The 18,534-nt window shown below is 40.7% G+C and overlaps 1 protein-coding gene across 1 annotated transcript in view; it reads left to right on the forward strand.

The window, feature by feature from the left end:
* Positions 1 to 5,558: 5,558 nt before the first annotated feature.
* The window catches only part of KIFBP (kinesin family binding protein), a gene marked incomplete at both ends in the record, with an annotated part of 33,710 nt that continues 20,734 nt past the window's right edge, over positions 5,559 to 18,534 (forward strand). The window contains 2 exons of the mRNA XM_079706866.1: positions 5,559 to 5,984; positions 8,975 to 9,073. Of these exons, the coding sequence (XP_079562992.1) occupies positions 5,559 to 5,984; positions 8,975 to 9,073 (525 nt within the window). The remainder of the gene's footprint in view (positions 5,985 to 8,974; positions 9,074 to 18,534) is intronic.

An 18,534-nucleotide genomic window follows, 5' to 3' on the forward strand; every position in this document is an offset into this window, starting at 1 on the left:
TCTGCTGATACTTGTGAAGTTGACCTGTCTTTATACTTAGAGGTGTCTCTTAATAGTGTCCTTCCTAAATACCATGGGGAACGCAACAGTTTCTGGAGAAGCACTTTGAGCACTCAAGGCTTTGTTCTGTAATTGGTATTCCTCAGCCACTTGCCTAACATTTACTCCTATGGTCCTATAATGTATCTTCTGAGAATTAATACTGAGCAATGTTTTGAAGCAAGATTCAAACTCAGCTGGGATGTAACACAGTTTATGCCAGCATATGCTCTAGATTTGGAGGTGGTGATACATTTGATAGGAGATAGTATATAGATTAGCCATTGTTATGTGCATTTTGATACATTATTAGCTTCTCAATGTAAGGTGATTAATGCTTCAGTGAATTCTTCACAGATTTTTAAAAAACATATGTACATATAGAAGTATTTTACTAGAAAGCAAGTATCCTTAAGGAATTCCAAGTGTATAGCATGGCCCAGTAACTTTCTTCATAAGTAAGGAGACAGGATAAATGGTGCTTGATGATAACATAGTCCACTTCCTATTGGAAGATTAACATTGTTTACCAAGGAGGAAATAAAGGAGTAGGGGGCAGAGATTTGCAAGGCTGAAGAGTCAAAAAAAAACCACTGAAAATATATTCCACATGCAAGAAGGAAACACATGTATTGAGAGCAAAGAAAAGAACAAGTGAAGGTGTGGGATAAAGCATTCTTTTAATGGTGAAAACTTAATGGGTCATTAATGTTTCTAGAGTTTAACTTCTAACGGGCAAGCTGGGAATTTTAGGTAGAATGATCCAATTTAGTTTCTCAAGGCCTAGTTCCTATAGCCACGTATAGGATCGCTTTCTTTTTATTAGACTGCTACTCTGTTGATAGGTTGTAGCTACCTAGAGACTTCCTTTTAAGGCAAACTCTATATGGTTATTTTTAAGTTGTTACTTTGAGGAAGCTGAAGAACTTAGTATAGCCCCTGGCCCAATATTGCTCTGAGGTCTCGAGTATTATTTCTCTGGGAAACCTTGTGCAGGAGCTTACAAGTAACATTGTCTTCTTGCCTTAATTCCTAGAAATTCTGTATTGGGAATCTCAGGAAATAAACCATGACAGGAGGAGTTCAAATACATGGCCTGTCTTGTTTTCATTTAATTATTTTGAACAACTGAAATCTTTCTAGGCACTGGTTTCTCTGGCAGGGTCTTTATATCCAACTGCTTCTTAGTCATCTTTGCAGTAAGGGGCTCAGATAGCCAACTCCACTCCTTGATTCTTGAGGCAGCATCCTTTTTCTATTTGGACTTCATTTCTGTCCTTGCATCCTGACTGGATGTTTCTCTGTTCTCAAATTCTCTTGGCTTTTATTCCTTGATCCACTTGACAATTTTATCGCTTGACCTTCTCGTGGTTTCCCATCAAGCCATAGGGAGTCAAGGGGAGGTAGGTATTTGATGACCAACAACTCGTGCCTTGTGGATCATGTTTTATTAAATTCTGGTTTTGAGAGATGCTGAGCATACTTAAATAACAACCAAAACATTTAAATTTCGGTAAGAATGGGTTACTTTATCAAGTAGATTAAAAGGACAGTGTACCTGTCCTTTAGGAAGAAATAATCAGGCATAAATCAAGAGTAAGGGGGAAGATTAATGGGAATTTCACTTTACACAACTTAGGACAACATGGCTGTTTTAGTAAATGAAGCTAAAGTTTCTCCTGGATCCCAGAATTCATACCATATTTATAAATGTATAATTCAGCTACTGTACGGTTTAAATGGGCTTCTTGTGCTAGCCTGGGAAATGTTAGCATTTTTACTATTTTCTACAGAGAAAATATTTTCCAATTTATGTATCAAACAACTCAATGAACTTTTAAAATACCAATTTTTATGTTGGAGCTATCTGTGCAGCAGTTTCTTTACAGTTATACATAAAGTGTTTTTACTGTAAAATTGAGTTAATGTATAAAAATACAGCTTTATGCCACAATAAAGTTAGTATTTACTATTTATGTTTTTGGTGACTTTTTCCCTAAAATTGAAGCTTGAAATTTTTGTTTTAAACATAATAAGTGATGGGTATAAAAATCCAAACATAGAAAAAATAAGCAAGTCACCACATATCCAACATATTTGTGAGCATCTCTTCCAGGAATTCGTTTACAAAACTGGAATCATTCCTTCAGTTTTGTGAATTGCTTTTCCTTCCGTATGTGCATCCTCTACTGTAAGTACAGATCTGTGCCTTTTTTTTTTTTTTTTTTTAAAGTTCCCTGACCAGGCATCAGACCAGGGATCCAACTGGCGCCCCCTGCAGTGGAAATGCAGAGGCTTAACCACTGGACCACCAGGGAAGTCCCTGTGCAATTTTTGATGACTGTGCCATCTCATAGTATCTCACAGTATGAACATGTTATCTTATCTTTCATTATTATAAACAACCCTAAAATGAATGTCTTTGTGTAATCTTTGTGTACTTGTCTGATTGTCACTGTAGGAGTGCAGGGTCAAAGTGAATATTTTAAATTTTGATGGAAGTTGCTCTCCAAAGCAGTTCCAGTTTACATTCCTACCCTACAGCCTAGGAGAGAACCCGTTTCCCCACAGCACTAACATTAGGTGTTGGCTTCCTTCTGTCACTTTGCTAGGTGCAAACTAATACATCGTTTTCATTTGTGTCTTTTAATTGGGTGAGGATTAACATCTTAACATTTATTGGTCACTTGCATTTCTTGAAAAGATTTTATTTTGAAATAATTTTAGACTTACATAAATGTTGCAAAAATAGGACTGAAAGTTTGTGTGTACTCTACAACTCAGTTTCCACCAGTGTTAATGTTTTCCATAATAGTACAATTATCAAAACGATATTAACATGAAGGATGCTTTTTTATCTTAACAGTATATGCTGGAAATCACATCAGTTCATAGCAATCTTATTCTTTGTTTTACAACTGCATCATACTCCATTGTGTGGATATACTATAGTTATTCAACCATTTTCTTATTATGTATGGGCACATAGGTTGTTTCCAATATTTTTCAATTACAAACAATGCTGCAGTGAGGAAACTTGTTATATATATGTATTTACATACTGTTGGAGGGGTATCTTCAGAGTAGATTCCTAGGAGTGGGACAGCTGAGTCAAAAGATAAGTGCAGGGACTTACCTGGTGGTGCAGTGGTTAAGAATCCGCCTGCCAATGCAGGGGACACGGGTTTGATCCCTGGTCCGGGAAGATCCCACATGTCGCAGAGCAACTAAGCCCGTGAGCCACAACTACTGAGCCCGCGTGCCGCAACTACTGAAGCCTGCACACCTAGAGCCCATGCTCCGCAACAAGAGGAGCCACCGCAATGAGAAGCCTGCGCACCGCAATGAAGAGTAGCCCGCGCTCACCACAACCAGAAAAAGCCTGTGTGCAGCAACGAAGACCCAATGCAGCCAAAAATAATAAATAAATAAATTTATTTAAAAAAATTTTTTTTTAAGTGCATATGTAGTTTTCTTTTTTTTTTTTTGATGTGATGTGGACCATTTTTTAAAGTCTTCATTGAACTTGTTACAACATTGCCTCTGTTCCATGTTTTTGGTTTTTTGGCCCAGTGGCATGTGGGATCCCAGGTCCCCGACCAGGGAGCAAACCCACACCCCCTGCATTGGAAGGCAGAGTCCCAACCACTGGACTGCCAGGGAAGTCCCCATTTGTTCTGTAGATTCTGCCACATTCTGAATTTTGCTGAGACATCTCCATCTGTCACTTTACAAGCTCCTTGTCCCCCTGCATCTAACGTAATAGATAATTAGATCGAGAAGTGTACCCAGTGTCCAGTTGTCCCTCTGTCTTTTGATGTTAACAGCAAGAGGTGATCATTGCCTAAATGTCAGGTCACTGTGTTAACAGTGACCTGTACTCTATGCCATTCATTGGACAATTTCCACAGGGACTGTTCCCCAAATGGCAGGCAGAACCCTCCCATCTTGAGTTTCCTAGTCCCATGTCTTTGTGTTTCTCAGGTGTGTCTGTCTAAGGATTTATCCTTACATTTATAAAAAAATCTCTATTTTAGGTTTCATTTGGGCCTTCTTCCAGCTAGGTCTTTAGAGGTCAGCACCGTGTGTCGTGGTGGTTTATTGAGCTCCTACTACAAGACAGTATTGCATAATGATTAAAAGTGTGGGCTCTGGAGCAAAACTGCCTATTTATTGTATGTGACCTTTGATAAATTATTAATCTCTCTAGACTTCAATTCCTAATCTGCAGAATGGGAATAATAATAGTATCTCACAGAGTTGTTCTGAGGATTAGATGATTTAAATATATAGAATGTTAACTGGCTCATAGTAATGATATACCATTATTAACCATGTGCCAATCACTTTCCTAGTCACAAACAGATATATACTGAGCACCTACTATGACTTTTTTTTTACACTACGGACTTTTTAAATTATTTTAATTTATTTTTGGCTGCATTGGGTCTTTGTTGCTGCGCGCAGGCTTCCTCTAGTTGCAGCGAGCGGGGGCTACTCAGTTGCGGTGCGTGGGCTTCTCACTGCAGTGGCTTCTCTTGTTGCGGACCACGGGCTCTAGGCACACAGGCTTCAGTAGTTGTGGGGAGATCTCACATGCCGCAGAGCAGCTAAGCCCGTGTGCCACAACTACTAAAGCCTGTGCACCTACGGCCTGTATTCCGCAGCAAGAGAAGCCACTGCAATGAGAAGCCCGCGCACCGCAACGAAGAGTAGCCTCCGCTCGCTGCAACTAGAGGAAGCCTGTGCGCAGCAACAAAGACCCAATGCAGCCAAAAATAAATAAATAAATAAATAAATAAAATAAAAATAGCAAACTTGCCTCACCTGCTAACGTTCCTTATCTCCTCCTTTGTTTCCATAACACTTACCATACATTACTATATAGTTTATTTAATGTCTTTCCCTATACTAGGCCTTTTTTAGTTGCTGAATTTACATATCCTAGAACAGTGCCTGGCAAATAACAGACATTTAAAATATTTATTTATGTTTCTGCGGTATGCGGGACTTCCACTGTTGTGGGCTCTCCTATTGCAGAGCACAGGCTTCGGACGCGCAGGATCAGCGGCCACAGCTCACAGGGCCAGCCGCTTTACTGCATGTAGGATCCTCCCGGCCCAGGGCACGAACCCGTGTTCCTTGCACCAACAGGTGGACTCGCAACCACTGCGCCACTAGGGGAGCCCATCAATCGGTATTTTTAAGTGTCTACAACTTCACCGGGTCAACAAGAGATAGACTCACCACCGCAGAGGGCGGGGCTGGAGGTGGGACTATCGCCAGGACAGGTTCCTTTCCATGACAACGGTTGCTATGGTGACTGCTGCGCCTTCCCATTGGTCACTGCCAAGCATATTGCCTTTCCCCTGGCGGACGTCATTGGATATCGTTCTGCAGTGCGCAGGCGCAGGGCTGTCGGTGGGGGGGGGGGGGCCGTAAGTGAAGTGTCGCAAAGCAGAAGAAAGGCGGGAGTCCTGTTTGCAAACATTAAGGAAACCGAGGCTGTGGAGGCAGCTATGGCGGATGCTCCGTGGGCCGAGATTCGTGAGAAATTCCAGGCTGCGCTAGCCTTGTCTCGGGTAGAATTGCATAAAAACCCGGAAAAGGAACCGTACAAGTCCAAATACAGCGCCCGGGCGCTGCTGGAAGAGGTCAAGGCTCTGTTGGGCCCTGCGCCTGAAGACGAGGATGAGCGACCTCAGGCCGATGACAGCTTGGGCGCAGGGGACCACGCCTTGGGACTGCCGGCTGAATTGGTGGAGGCTGAGGGGCCCGTCGCCCAGGGGGCAGTGAGGCGGGCGGTTATTGAGTTCCATCTCGGGGTGAACCACATCGACACGGAGGAGCTATCGGCGGGGGAGGAGCATCTGGTGAAATGCCTGAGGCTACTGCGCAAGTACCGACTGTCGCACGACTGCGTCTCACTCTACATCCAGGCTCAGGTGAGAGCGAGCCCGGCCCTGGTGTTGGCTGGAGGCCAGGGGGTGGCGAGGGGCCCCAGCTGTTGCCGAGACCAAAGGCAAACGTATAAGACACGATTTGTCCCCACGTTTTCGCACCTTTGTGATAAGCGGCTTCCAAACTCCCTCTCCACCCTCTTCGCACACTCCACCAGCATCACTTATTGCTTTGCTTAGTCGTGGTCAACGCGTTGGTTTCCCGAGACCATCCAACTCTCCACCATTCCAAATCCTGTTCATTCTGTTAAGGAAAAGTCCAAGGTAATTTGCTTCTTAATTTCAGGTCTCAAGGAAATTATAAAGAATGACCAGAGTACATTCTTAATTTGAAACAAAGTATCTAAAATCTTCAGTTTCTGTTCTTGCCATAGTCATTCGTTTGCTTCCCAGGGAATTCCTGCCTGTTCTTCAAAACCGATCTCAAGACTCACCTCATACTTATATGTAACTTTCTTTGGATCATTTTGTTCTGAACTGACCTCTCCCTCCTACCTTTGAATTCTTAAAATACTTGTTTCCTATTTATATGGTGCTTGGTTTATTAAGAAATAAGTCTGACATTGTCGTCAGGAACATAACAGTTAAGAATACAAATACGTATGAACTTTTTTTTTTTTTTTTTTTGCGGTACGCGGGCCTCTCACTGTTGTGGCCTCTCCCGTTGCGGAGCACAGGCTCCGGACGCGCAGGCTCAGCGGCCATGGCTCACGGGCCCAGCCGCTCCGCGGCATGTGGGATCTTCCCGGACCGGGGCACGAACCCGTGTCCCCTGCATCGGCAGGCGGACTCTCAACCACTGTGCCACCAGGGAAGCCCTGAACTTTTTTAAAAGTTATTTATTTATATTTTATTTATTTACTTATTTATTTTTTGGCTGCGTTGGGTTTTTGTTGCTGTGCACGGGCTTTCTCCAGTTGCGGCGAGCGGGGGCTACTCTTCACTACGGTGCACGGGCTTCTCATTAAGGTGGCTTCTCTTGTTGTGGAGCACCGGCTCTGTAGTTGTGGCACGCAGGCTCAGTAGTTGTGGCTCACGGGCTCTAGAGCGCAGGCTCAGTAGTTATGGCTCACGGGCTTAGCTGGATCTAGCAGCCTAAATGCATCACCATCCCGTCAAAATAGAGTAAATGTGGCTAACCAGTTCCTGGTAGTGGGTGTGTCGCTAATCCGTCTAGGCTAGGTACAGTCTGCTGGGGTTGTGCTGGTGTCATGGCCAAATGGAGTATCTCAAGGACTGTTGTCAGAGGAAAAATAAGTTGACCTAGGGAGTGAGAAAAGGTGACTTGTGGATTCATTTCTAAATTCAAGAAATGAATATTAAGGGAGATTATATTCTCTGAGGCTAAGTGGGCAGAATAATCGGTAAATTAGTAGTGGGCCAGAGCCCTTTAAGCTTCCCCAGGGTACTGCAAAGGATTGCATAAATAATATAGAGGAGAGAACTGCCCAATCTCAGTAATTTATCACTATGACCTACCTGCAGTCCTAGACACTGAGAACTGATCAAGTCACTTAAAAAAAATTATAGAATAGGTATATTACGTGAAGCCATGAGACCAGAGGTCTGTGTTCCAGGGCAGTGATCATGTCACCTTTAAACTGTAGGGTTTCTAAACATGTTTTTTTTGTGTCATGTACCCCTTTTGCAATCTACTGAAGCCTGTATTTCATGAAACAGAATAATGATTTTAAGTGTATAAAATAAAATGTAGGGGTTATAAAAGAAACCAATAACATAGAAGTTACCAAAATATTTTTTAAAACAAATGTATGATCTAGTGATACATGAGCTTCCTTATTAACACATTAAATAACATCTGTGTCTACTAACTTCCATAATTTTAAAGTACTAATGAATATAAATGGTATTTTGAGATATCTGCAAGCTGTAATATGAAGATTTTTTTCACTTCTATAGGCCACAGAAATCCCAGGTACTGTAATACTGTTTCGTAGGACATAGTGAAAATAAATTTGTAATAGCTCTCCATCTACATTCATAGACTCTGAATTCTCTTCATGAGTAACTTGTGGGTCCTTGGGCCCAGGTTAAGAATTTGCTTTAAAAACTTTGTTTCCTTATTCTGTTCCCTTCCCTCGGGAGGTAAGCAAAAGATGGTGGAAGCCCAGCCTCAGAAGTATCCCTGTGCCTGAGACGCTGTCCCAAGGGTTGGGAGGCAGACTAACCCCATTGTCTAAAGGGGAGCTAGTCTTGAATTCTGACCATGTAAACAGGCCTGATTTTCCCTATACAGAGTCTGATAAAAAGAGTCCTGTGGCAGGGGAAAAACTGGCTTAGTTTTTAAAAGGTAACATTGTACCCCTAAATGTAGCAGATTGAAACAACAAACTTTTATTATAACAGGAATCCAGGCATGGTTAGCTAGTTGCTTCTGGCTCAAGGTCTCTCATCAGATTGTTGGCCTGCTTGGGGCTGCACTTGAAGGCTCAGCGTGGGGAGAACCTGCTTCCAAGCTCACTCACGTGGTTGTTGGCAGGATTCAGTTTCTTACAGGTTGTTGGTCTGAGAGGCCTTGATTCCTTGCTGGCTGTTGACCTCCCTGACCACGTGAGTCTATCCATAGGGTGGCTCAGAATATGGCATTTGGCTTCCCTCAGAGAGTACAAGCAAGAGGGAGCACCCAAAATGGAACCACAGTGTTTTGTAACCTGATGTTGGAAGAGACCTTCTATCACTTTTGCCATATTCTATTTGTTAGAAGAAAGTCACTAAATAATCCAGCCCAGATTTAAGGGGAAGAGATTATACAGGGCATGAGCACCAGGAGGCAGGAATCACCAGGGAATCCATCTTAGTGGCTTCCTCCCACGACGTAAAGACAGTAGTATTATGAATAATTAATTCATGGTTAATCAGACTGTGGTATTGATACTATCTGATATTGACTTTGAAACTATGAAAACTACTTCATTGGAAGATTTATATTGTCATTATTTCTCTTTATTTTCCAGAATAACCTGGGTATCTTGTGGTCTGAAAGAGAAGAAATTGAAACTGCACAAGCTTATCTAGAATCATCAGAAGCTCTATATAATCAGTATATGAAAGAGGTATGTTGCATGTCAGATAAATTTTAATCTTTTTTTAAAAAAATATTTATTTATTTATTTGTTTGGCTGCCCTGGGTCTTATTTGCGGCACATGGGATCTTCGTTGCAGTGTGCGGGAACTTCTGGTGCGGCGTGTGGGATCTAGTTCCCTGACCAAGGATCGAACCTGGGCCCCCTGCATTGGGAGCCCGTAGTCTTAACCGCTGGACCACCAGGGAAGTCTCTAAATTTTAACCTTTGATTGAAACTAGTCAGGAATTGACATTAAGAATTCCTCACTCATAATATTGGAATATGACTTTTCAGTATACTTTGGGACCTCTCTGTAGAGCTGTCTAGGTGGTCATCTAATAGCTGAAATTATTTTATATTAAAGACTTCAGGGTTCTTAAAAATAACCCTTGGATAAGGTCTAATGGCAGCCTTAATCCAAATATAATTGTGTAAGAAATATTATTCTAATATCCTAAAATACTGATATTTGCATATTTTCATCTATAATCTAAAATTTCTGTTTTGATTTCCACTGAGGATAGCAGTGCTTAAAGGAAGGCAAACAACTACCTAAGCAAAATATCTGAAATATTGGAGGCACTGGTTCTTAAATTTCAGCATGCATCAGGATCACCTGGAGGACTTGTTAACACACAATGCTCATCCCCAGACTCTGATTCAGTAGGTCTGGGTTGGGACTTGAGAATTTGCATTTTTAACGAGGTGCCGGGTGCTGCTGCTGGTTTGAGTACTGCACTTTGAGAACCACTGCTTCAGGGCAGTGACTTTCAATAACTTTTTTTTTTTTAAACTGTAAAACCCTTCTGAAATACAGTATGTAAAAACTGATTGAGGTACTCTAGTTAAACAGGTCAGAAGAACCCTGAGCCCAATCCACTACAGATACCTTCTTCCCTCCCCATTGTGGTAGTACAAAAGAGATGCTGTAGAACTTCTAGGGCTCTGGAGAGCCTAGATTGAAAACTTTTACTTTAGAGGGTCACGGGCCTACAAAGGTGAACTTTGTAACACCACTGTGTTACCGTTCATTTCCCTAGTAAATTTTACCTACCACTTGGCAATCTGGAGGAGGCTATACATGTTTGGGGGCAAGGAGGTAGATAGGAAATCTTGTACCTTCCACTCAGCTCTGCTGTGAACCTAACACTGCTCTAAAAAATGAAATCTATTAAAAAAAAACTTGGCAGTCTTCTAAAATTAAAATGGATTTAGTTAATTTTGTTTTGAGGCTATGTGTAGCACTTCTTCTTTCCTTTTTTTAAATAAATTTATTTATTTTTTAATATTTATTTTTGGCGCTTTGGGTCTTCGTTGCTGCATGTGGGCTTTCTCTAGTTGTGATGAGCAGGGGCTACTCTTCCTTGCAGCGCATGGGCTTCTCGTTGCAGTGGCTTCCCTTGTTGCGGAGCATGGGCTTCTAAGCATGCAGGCTTCAGTGGTTGTGGCACACAGGCTTCAGTAGTTGTGGCTCACGGGCTCTAGAGCACAGGCTCAGTAGTTGTGGCACACGGGCTTAGTTGCTCCGCGGCATGTGGGATCTTCCCAGACCGGGGCTAGAACCTGTGTCTCCTGCATTGGCAGGTGGATTCTTAACCACTGCGCCACCAGAGAAGTCCCAAGCACTTCTTTAAATAACCAGATATTTTGAGGTTTTTCAAGCTCAGGGTTAAGAATCAATGTCTTATCAAGTTCACCAGTGATTTATATTTTGCCAAATTTAGTGGTAAATTCTTAGTCCTCATCTTATTTGACCTATCAGTAGCATTTGGCCTAGTTGATCAATCTAGCCTCTGGCTCAGTTGATTAGTCTCTCTTCCTTGACTTAGTTTTTAAATTTAGCTTCTGCTTGTCTGTTTTTCCTTCTTTTCAGTCCTTGTTGCATCCTCCTTATACTTATATCCCCAACCTCTGAACAGTGGGGTACCCAGAGTTCAGTGTTTGGATGTCTCCTCTTTCCATCTACATTCATTCCCTTGTTCTAAATACCATCTCTGTGCTGATGACTCCCAAATTATATCCCCAGTCTGTACCTCTCTAATTCCAGACTTGTCTGTCCAACTGCTGATTTGGCACTTGTACTTTTTATGGGGTAGGTATCTCTAAAACTACTAACATTGAGTTTCTGATAACCTTCCTCTCCCTACCTTGCTTGCTATAAACACCAGCTTCTTTCTTCAGTTGTTGAGGCCTAAAACCTTGGAGGTGCCTCTTCTCCTCACACTATCTAATACGTCAGCAAATTCTGTTGGCTTTACTTTTAAATTCAGACTTTCTGTGCCACCTATTCCTCATTTGTAAGATGGGGATACCCCTCCTGTCTCAACAATACAGAAGTGTTACGGGGATCAGATAATAAAGTAGTTAATGCAGAGTCACTAAAAATACGCTATTCAATAATTGCAGAATGGTTAAATAAATTATGATACTCTCTTAGCAAGGGAATGTGATATAACCATTAAAATGATAAATATTTAGATCATCAATACGTGGAAAATGTGTATAATATGTACACCTTAATTACAACTATATTAACATTTTTCCTGGTAAGGCCCTGCAAAGATGAACTAGATGATATAAAACTAACATTTTAGTTTCATAAAACTAACATTTTAGTTTTAGAAGATGTAACTAATAAAAACTAGTATTTATTGAGTGCTTAAGCAGGCTACATTTTATTCTCACAACAATACTATGAAAGAGGTACTGTTATTCTCATTAATAGGAAAGGAGCTTGTGATTCAGTGAGGTTAGCATGTACTATGTGACACAATCAGAATTTAAATATGGTTTGTGTGACCCCAAACTTTGGTTCTTTCTACTGTACCATGCTACCTTCCAAGGTAATATTATAGTTAAATAGTTACTGTATTAAAGGGATTCTTTTTCTCCATAAAATTGCTCAAATATAGAATAATAAAAAAAGGAAATGTATTCTGTAGTTGTGAAGAGTTATTATTAGTAGGTTTTGGGTGGGGGGTGGTAAAGAGACACAATCTTATAAGCCAGAGGGATTTTAAACATTCATTCATTCATTTATTTTCAGATTTGAGATATACTTGATGTATATAATACTGTGTATGTTTAAGATGTACAGTGTGATTATTTGATTCACAGATACATTGCAAATGATTACCATAACAGGGTTAGTTAACACCTCCATCACCTCACATAATTACCTTTTTTTTGGTTTTTGTTTTTGTGGTGAGAATATTTAAGATTTACTATCTTAGCAACTTTTGAGTATACAGTACAGTATTTTTTTTTAAAGATTTATTATTTATTTATTTATTTTTGGCTGCATCGGATCTTAGTTGCCGCACGCGGGATCTTTGTTGAGGCATGCGGGATTTTTCATTGCGGCGCGTGGGCTTCTCTCTAGTTGTGGCTTGCGGGTTTTCTCCTCTCTAGTTGTGGCATGCGGGCTCCAGGGCGCGTGGGCTCTGTAGTTGTGGCATGTGGGCTCTGTAGTTGGCGGCATGCAGGCTCTCTAGTTGAGGCGCACGAGCTCAGTAGTTGTGGCGTGTGGGCTTAGTTGTCCTGCAGCGTGTGGGATCTTAGTTCTCTGACCAGGGATCAGACCCGTGTCCCCTGCATTGGAAGGCAGATTCTTTACCACTGGACCACCAGTGAAGTCCCTACAATACAGTAATATTAACTATAGTTAACATGGTGTACAATTAGATCCTCAGAACTTATTAATCTTATAACTGGAAGTTTGTACCCTTTGCCAAACATTTCCCCATTTCCCCTATCACCTCAGCCCCTGGCAACCACCGTTCTACTCTTTGTTTCTAGTTTACCTTTTTTTTTCTTTAAGATTCCACATACAAGTGATACCATACAGTATTTGGAAGATGACCATTTTAAAAGCATTTGGCACACATTATAAAATTGCTTTCCAAAAAGACTACCAATTGTATCCTTACTCCACTGGTGTATGAGAATTCTCATCTCCTTCACAACTTTTCCTTATATAGCTTTAAAAAAAAATCTTTGCTAATATAGGCAAAATGGTCTCATTTTAACTCAAATTTCTTTGATTAAAGAGATTAAGTTTATTTATTTTTTTATTTTTTGGGGGGTAGGAGTTTTATTAATTTATTTATTTTTGCTGTGTTGGGTCTTCGTTTCTGTGCGAGGGCTTTCTCTAGTTGTGGCAATCAGGGGTCACTCTTCATCGCGGTGCGCGGGCCTCTCACTACCGCGGCCTCTCTTGTTGCGGAGCACAGGCTCCAGATGCGCAGGCTCAGTAGTTGTGGCTCATGGGCCTAGTTGCTCCGTGGCATGTGGGATCTTCCCAGACCAGGGCTCGAACCCGTGTCCCCTGCATTAGCAGGCAGATTCTCAACCACTGTGCCACCAGGGAAGCCCCAAGAGATTAATTTTAAAATATTATTTTCTGTTTGTATTTTCTCTTTTGAAAGTGTTCATGTTTTTTTACATTTATTTACTCAAGTTTGTGTTTTCTTGCTAATTTGTTTGCTCTTTTATGTTATATCTTTTAAAATTGAGTTATAATTGGCATATGACATATTAGTTTAAGGTGTACAACATAATGATTCAATATATGTATATATTATGAAATGATCACCACAGTAAGTCTTGTTAATATTCATCACACATATTTACAATTTTTTCTTGTGAGAACTTTTAAAAGCCACTCTCTTAGCAACTTTCAGATATACAGTACAGAATTAAAAAAAAAATTTTATTGGAGTATAGTTGATTTACAATGCTGTGTTAGTTTCAGGTGTACAGCAAAGTGAATCAGTTATACATATGCATATATCCACTTTTTTTTAGATTCTTTTCCCATAAAGGCCATTGCAGAGTATTGAGTAGAGTTCCCTGGGCTGTACAGTAGGTCTTTATTCGTTATCTATTTTATATATAGTAGTGTGTATATGTCAATCCCAATCTTCCAATTTATCCCTTTCCCCCCACTTACCCCCTGGTAACCATAAGTTTGTTTTCTACACCTGCAACTCTATTTCTGTTTTGTAGATAAGTACATTTGTACCTTTTATTTATTTATTTATTTATTTATTTTGGCCATGCCCCACTGCGTGCAGGATCTTAGTTCCTTGACCAGGGATTGAACCCGTACCCACTGCAGTGGAAATGGTAGAGTCTTAACCACTGGACCCATGGTGTGCAGGATCTTAGTTCCTTGACCAGGGATTGAACCCATGCCCACTGCAGTGGAAATGGTAGAGTCTTAACCACTGGACCACCAGAGAAGTCCCTGTACCCTTTACTTAGATTCCACGTATAAACAATATCATATAATATTTGTCTTTCTCTGTCTGACTTACTTCACTCAGTATGACAATCTCTAGGTCCATCGATGTTGATGCAAATGGCATTATTTCGCTCCTTTTTATGGCTAATATTCCATTGTATATATGTACCACATCTTTATCCATTCATCTGTTGATGGACATTTAGGTTGGTTCCATGTCCTGGCTATTGTAAATAGTGCTGCAGTGAACACTGGGGTACATGTATCTTTTCCAGTTATGGTTTTCTCTGGATATATGCCCAGGAGTGGATTGCTGGATCATACAGAATTATTAACTGTAGTCACCATGCTATACATTATATCCCCGGGCCTTATTTATTTTATAACTGGAAGTTTGTATCTTTTGACTGCCTTCATTTGCCCTTTCTGACCACCCCCCAACCTTTTGCTTCTAGCGACCACAAATCTAATCTGTTCTGTGTATCTGTAAGGTTGGTTGGTTGAAGATCCCACACATGAGATCACTGGTAGTATTTGTCTTTCCTTGTCTGACTTACTTCACTTTGCATAATGTCCTCAAGGTCTATCCATGTTGCAAGTGGCAAGATTTCCTTCTTTTTTTTAATGGCTGAATGTTACTCCATTATGTGTGTGTGTATACACATTTTCTTTATCCATTCATCCATTGATAGACACTAAGTTGTTTCCATGTTTGGCTATTGTAAATGTTGCAGTGAACATGGGGTGCAGATAACTTTTCAAGTTAGTGTTTTTGCTTCCCTTGGATAAATAAACAGAAGTGCAATTGCTGGATCACATGGCAGTTCTATTTTTAATTTTTTTGAGGAAACTCCGGTTGTTTTCTATAGTGGTGGCACCAATTTGCATTCCAACCAACAGTGCAGCAGGGTTCTCTTTTCTCCACATTGTTGTCAACACTTGTTATTTCTTGTGTTTTTAATAATAGCCATTCTAACAGGTATGAGATAATATTTCATTGTGGTTTTGATTTGCATTTCCCTGATGATTAGTGATGTTGAGCACGCTTTCATGTGTGTGTTGGCCATCTGTATGTCTCCTTTGGAAAAATTCAGATCTTCTGCCCATGTTTTAATCAGATTTTTTTTTTTTTGGCTATTGAGTTGAATGACTTCTTTATATATTTCGGATATTAACCCCTTATTGGATATATGATTTGCACATATTTTCTTCCGTTTGATAGGTTGCCTTTTCATTTTGTTGATGGTTTCCTTTGCAGTGCAGAAGTTTTTTTTAAAATGTTTGATGTATTCCCACTTATTGATACTTTATTTAACAAACATTTATAGTAACACTTGCGGACGCTGTTATAGGTGATTTACAAATTTTAACTCATTTAATTCTCATGACAACTTAAGAGGTAGATATTTTTATTATTTTACAGATGAAGGAACAGATGCACAAGAGATTACATGACTTGCCCAAGTCCACACACCAGTAAGTGGCGAAGCTGGGATTACAACCTATTGTTAACGTGGTCTGACTCCACACTGCACACTTTTAACCAGTATATCCTACTGCCTCCCTTAGTAGTTGGACTTAGTCTAAAGCACAAGTGTGAAGTGCTCCTTTAAGAACTGTGTAGTGTAGCGAGGACTCCATATCTGTACCAAAATAGTGATGGCAGATAAAAGAAATGTGCTGTAAGCAGAGTGCATAGACAAAGCGTTCCTATTTGCTTTGTCGGTTTAATTCACTAGACATTTATTGTTTTTACTTTGTGCCAGGTACTATGCATAATGCAGGGGAATCAGATATGAATAAAATATGGTCCTGTCGCATAACAAGCTACACCTGGAGGAGAAAGATTGGAGCAAATCAACATGTTAATTACACCCACAAGAAATTTTAGAATGTACATTTAGGTTTTTTTTTTTTTTGGTTACGTTGGGTCTTTCTCTAGTTGATGCGTATGGGCTTTCTTTAGTTGCGGTGAGCAGGGGCTACTCTTCGTTGCGGTGCCCGGGCTTCTCATTGCGGTGGCTTCTCTTGTTGTGGAGCATGGGCTCTAGGTGTGCGGGCTTCAGTAGTTGTGGGGCGTGGGCTCAGTAGTTGTGGCTCGTAGGCTCTAGAGCGCAGGCTCAGTAGTTGTGGCGCACAGGCTTAGTTGCTCCGTGGCATGTGGGATCTTCCCAGACCAGGGATCAAACCCGTGTCCCCTGCCTTGGCAGGCGGATTCTTAACCACTGCACCACCAGGGAAGTCCCTAGTTTTTTTTTTTAATTTTATTTATTAAAAAAATTTTTTTTAACATTTATTTATTTATTTAATTGGCTGTGCCGGGTCTTAGTTGTGGCATGTGTGGGATCTTTAGTTGCAGCATGCAGGATCTAGTTCCCTGACCAGGGACTGAACCCAGGCCCCCTGCATTGGGAGCACAGAGTCTTAACCACTGGACCACTAGGGAAGTCCCTAATTTTTATTTTATACTGGAGTATCATTGACTAACAATGTTGTGTTAGTTTCAGGTGTACAGCAAAGTGATTCAGTTATACAAATACAAGTATCTATTCTTTTTCAAATTCTTTTCCCATTTAGGTTATTACAGAATGTTGAGCAGAGTTCCCTGTGCTATACAGTAGGTCCTTGTTGATTATCTATTTTATTTTTCTTTTTTCTTTCCTTTCCTTTTTTCTTTCTTTTCTTTTCCCTCCCTCCCTCCCTTCCTTCCTTCCCTTCTTCCTTCCTTTCTTCCTCCCTTTCTTCCTCCCTCCCTCCCTCCCTTCCTTTCTTCCTTTCTTCCTTACTTTCTTCCTTCCTTTCTTCCTCCCTTTCTTCCTCCCTCCCTCCCTTTCTCTTATTGAAGTATAGTTAATTTACAGTTGGGCCAATCTGCTGTACAGCAGAGTGACTCAGTTATACACATATATACATTTTTTTAATATTCTTTTCCATTATGGTTTATCACAGGATATTGAATGTATTTCCCTGTGCTGTACATTAGGACCTTGTTGTTTATCCATTCTAAATGTAGTAGTTTGCATCTACCAATCCCAAACTCCCAGTCCATCACTCTCCCTCCCCACCCCGCCTTGGCAACCACAAGTCTGTTCTCTATGTCTATGAGTCTGTTTCTGTTTTGCAGATAGGTTAATTTGTGCCATGTTTTAGATTCCACATGTAAGTGATATCATATGGTACTTGGCTTTCTCTTTCTGACCTACTTCACTTAGTATGATAATCTCTAGTTGCATCCATGTTGCTGCAGTGACATTATTTCATTCTTTTTTTATGGCTGAGTAGTATTCCATTGTATATATGTACCACATCTTCTTTATCCATTCATCTGTTGATGGACATTTAAGTTGCTTCCATGTCTTGACTATTGCAAATAGTGCTGCAGTGAACACTGGGGTGCATGTATCCTTTTGAATTACGGTTTTCTCCAGATATATGCCCAGGAATGGGATTGCCGGGTCATATGGTAGCTCTATTTTTAGTTTTTTAAGGAATCTCCATACTGTTCTCCATAGTGGCTGTACCAATTTACATTCCCACCAACAGTGTAGGAGGGTTCCCTTTTCTCCACACCCTCTCCAGCATTTACTGTTTCTAGATTTTTTGATAATGGCCATTCTAACCAGTGTGAGGTGATACCTCATTGTAGTTTTGATTTGCTTTTCTCTAATAATTAGTGATGTTGAGCATCTTTTCATGTACCTGTTGGTCATTTGTATTTCTTTGGAGAAATATCTGTTTAGGTCTCCTGCCCATTTTTTGATTGGGTTAGAATGTACATTTAGAGTACGTGTTCATAGCCCTTAATACTTTTTTTCTGAGGAATATATCCCCAAATTGGAGAATTTTAAACGTCACGGATCGTCTACCTTGGCGTTTTAACTTTCCTCCTAAAGTGCTAGGAGGAGCAGAACACCACAAAGCCAGACTGAAATGTTTGTTGCCTTTTGTGACTTCAGGCTCGCGCTCTTACTCATGAAATTGTTAGTTTAAAATGTGAACATACCGAACACCTATAACATTTCATTAAAAACTGGTATAAAGGGACTTCCCTGGTGGTGCAGTGCTTAAGAATCTGCCTGCCAATGCAGGGGACACGGGTTCGATCCCTGGTCCGGGAAGATCCCACGTGCTGCGGAGCAGCAAAGCCTGTGAGCCACAACTACTGAGCCTGTGCTCTAGAGCCCGCGAGCCACAACTGCTGAGC

Source organism: Hyperoodon ampullatus, assembly GCF_949752795.1.
Source record: "Hyperoodon ampullatus genome assembly, chromosome: 1".
In the NCBI taxonomy this organism is placed as follows: domain Eukaryota; kingdom Metazoa; phylum Chordata; class Mammalia; order Artiodactyla; family Ziphiidae; genus Hyperoodon; species Hyperoodon ampullatus.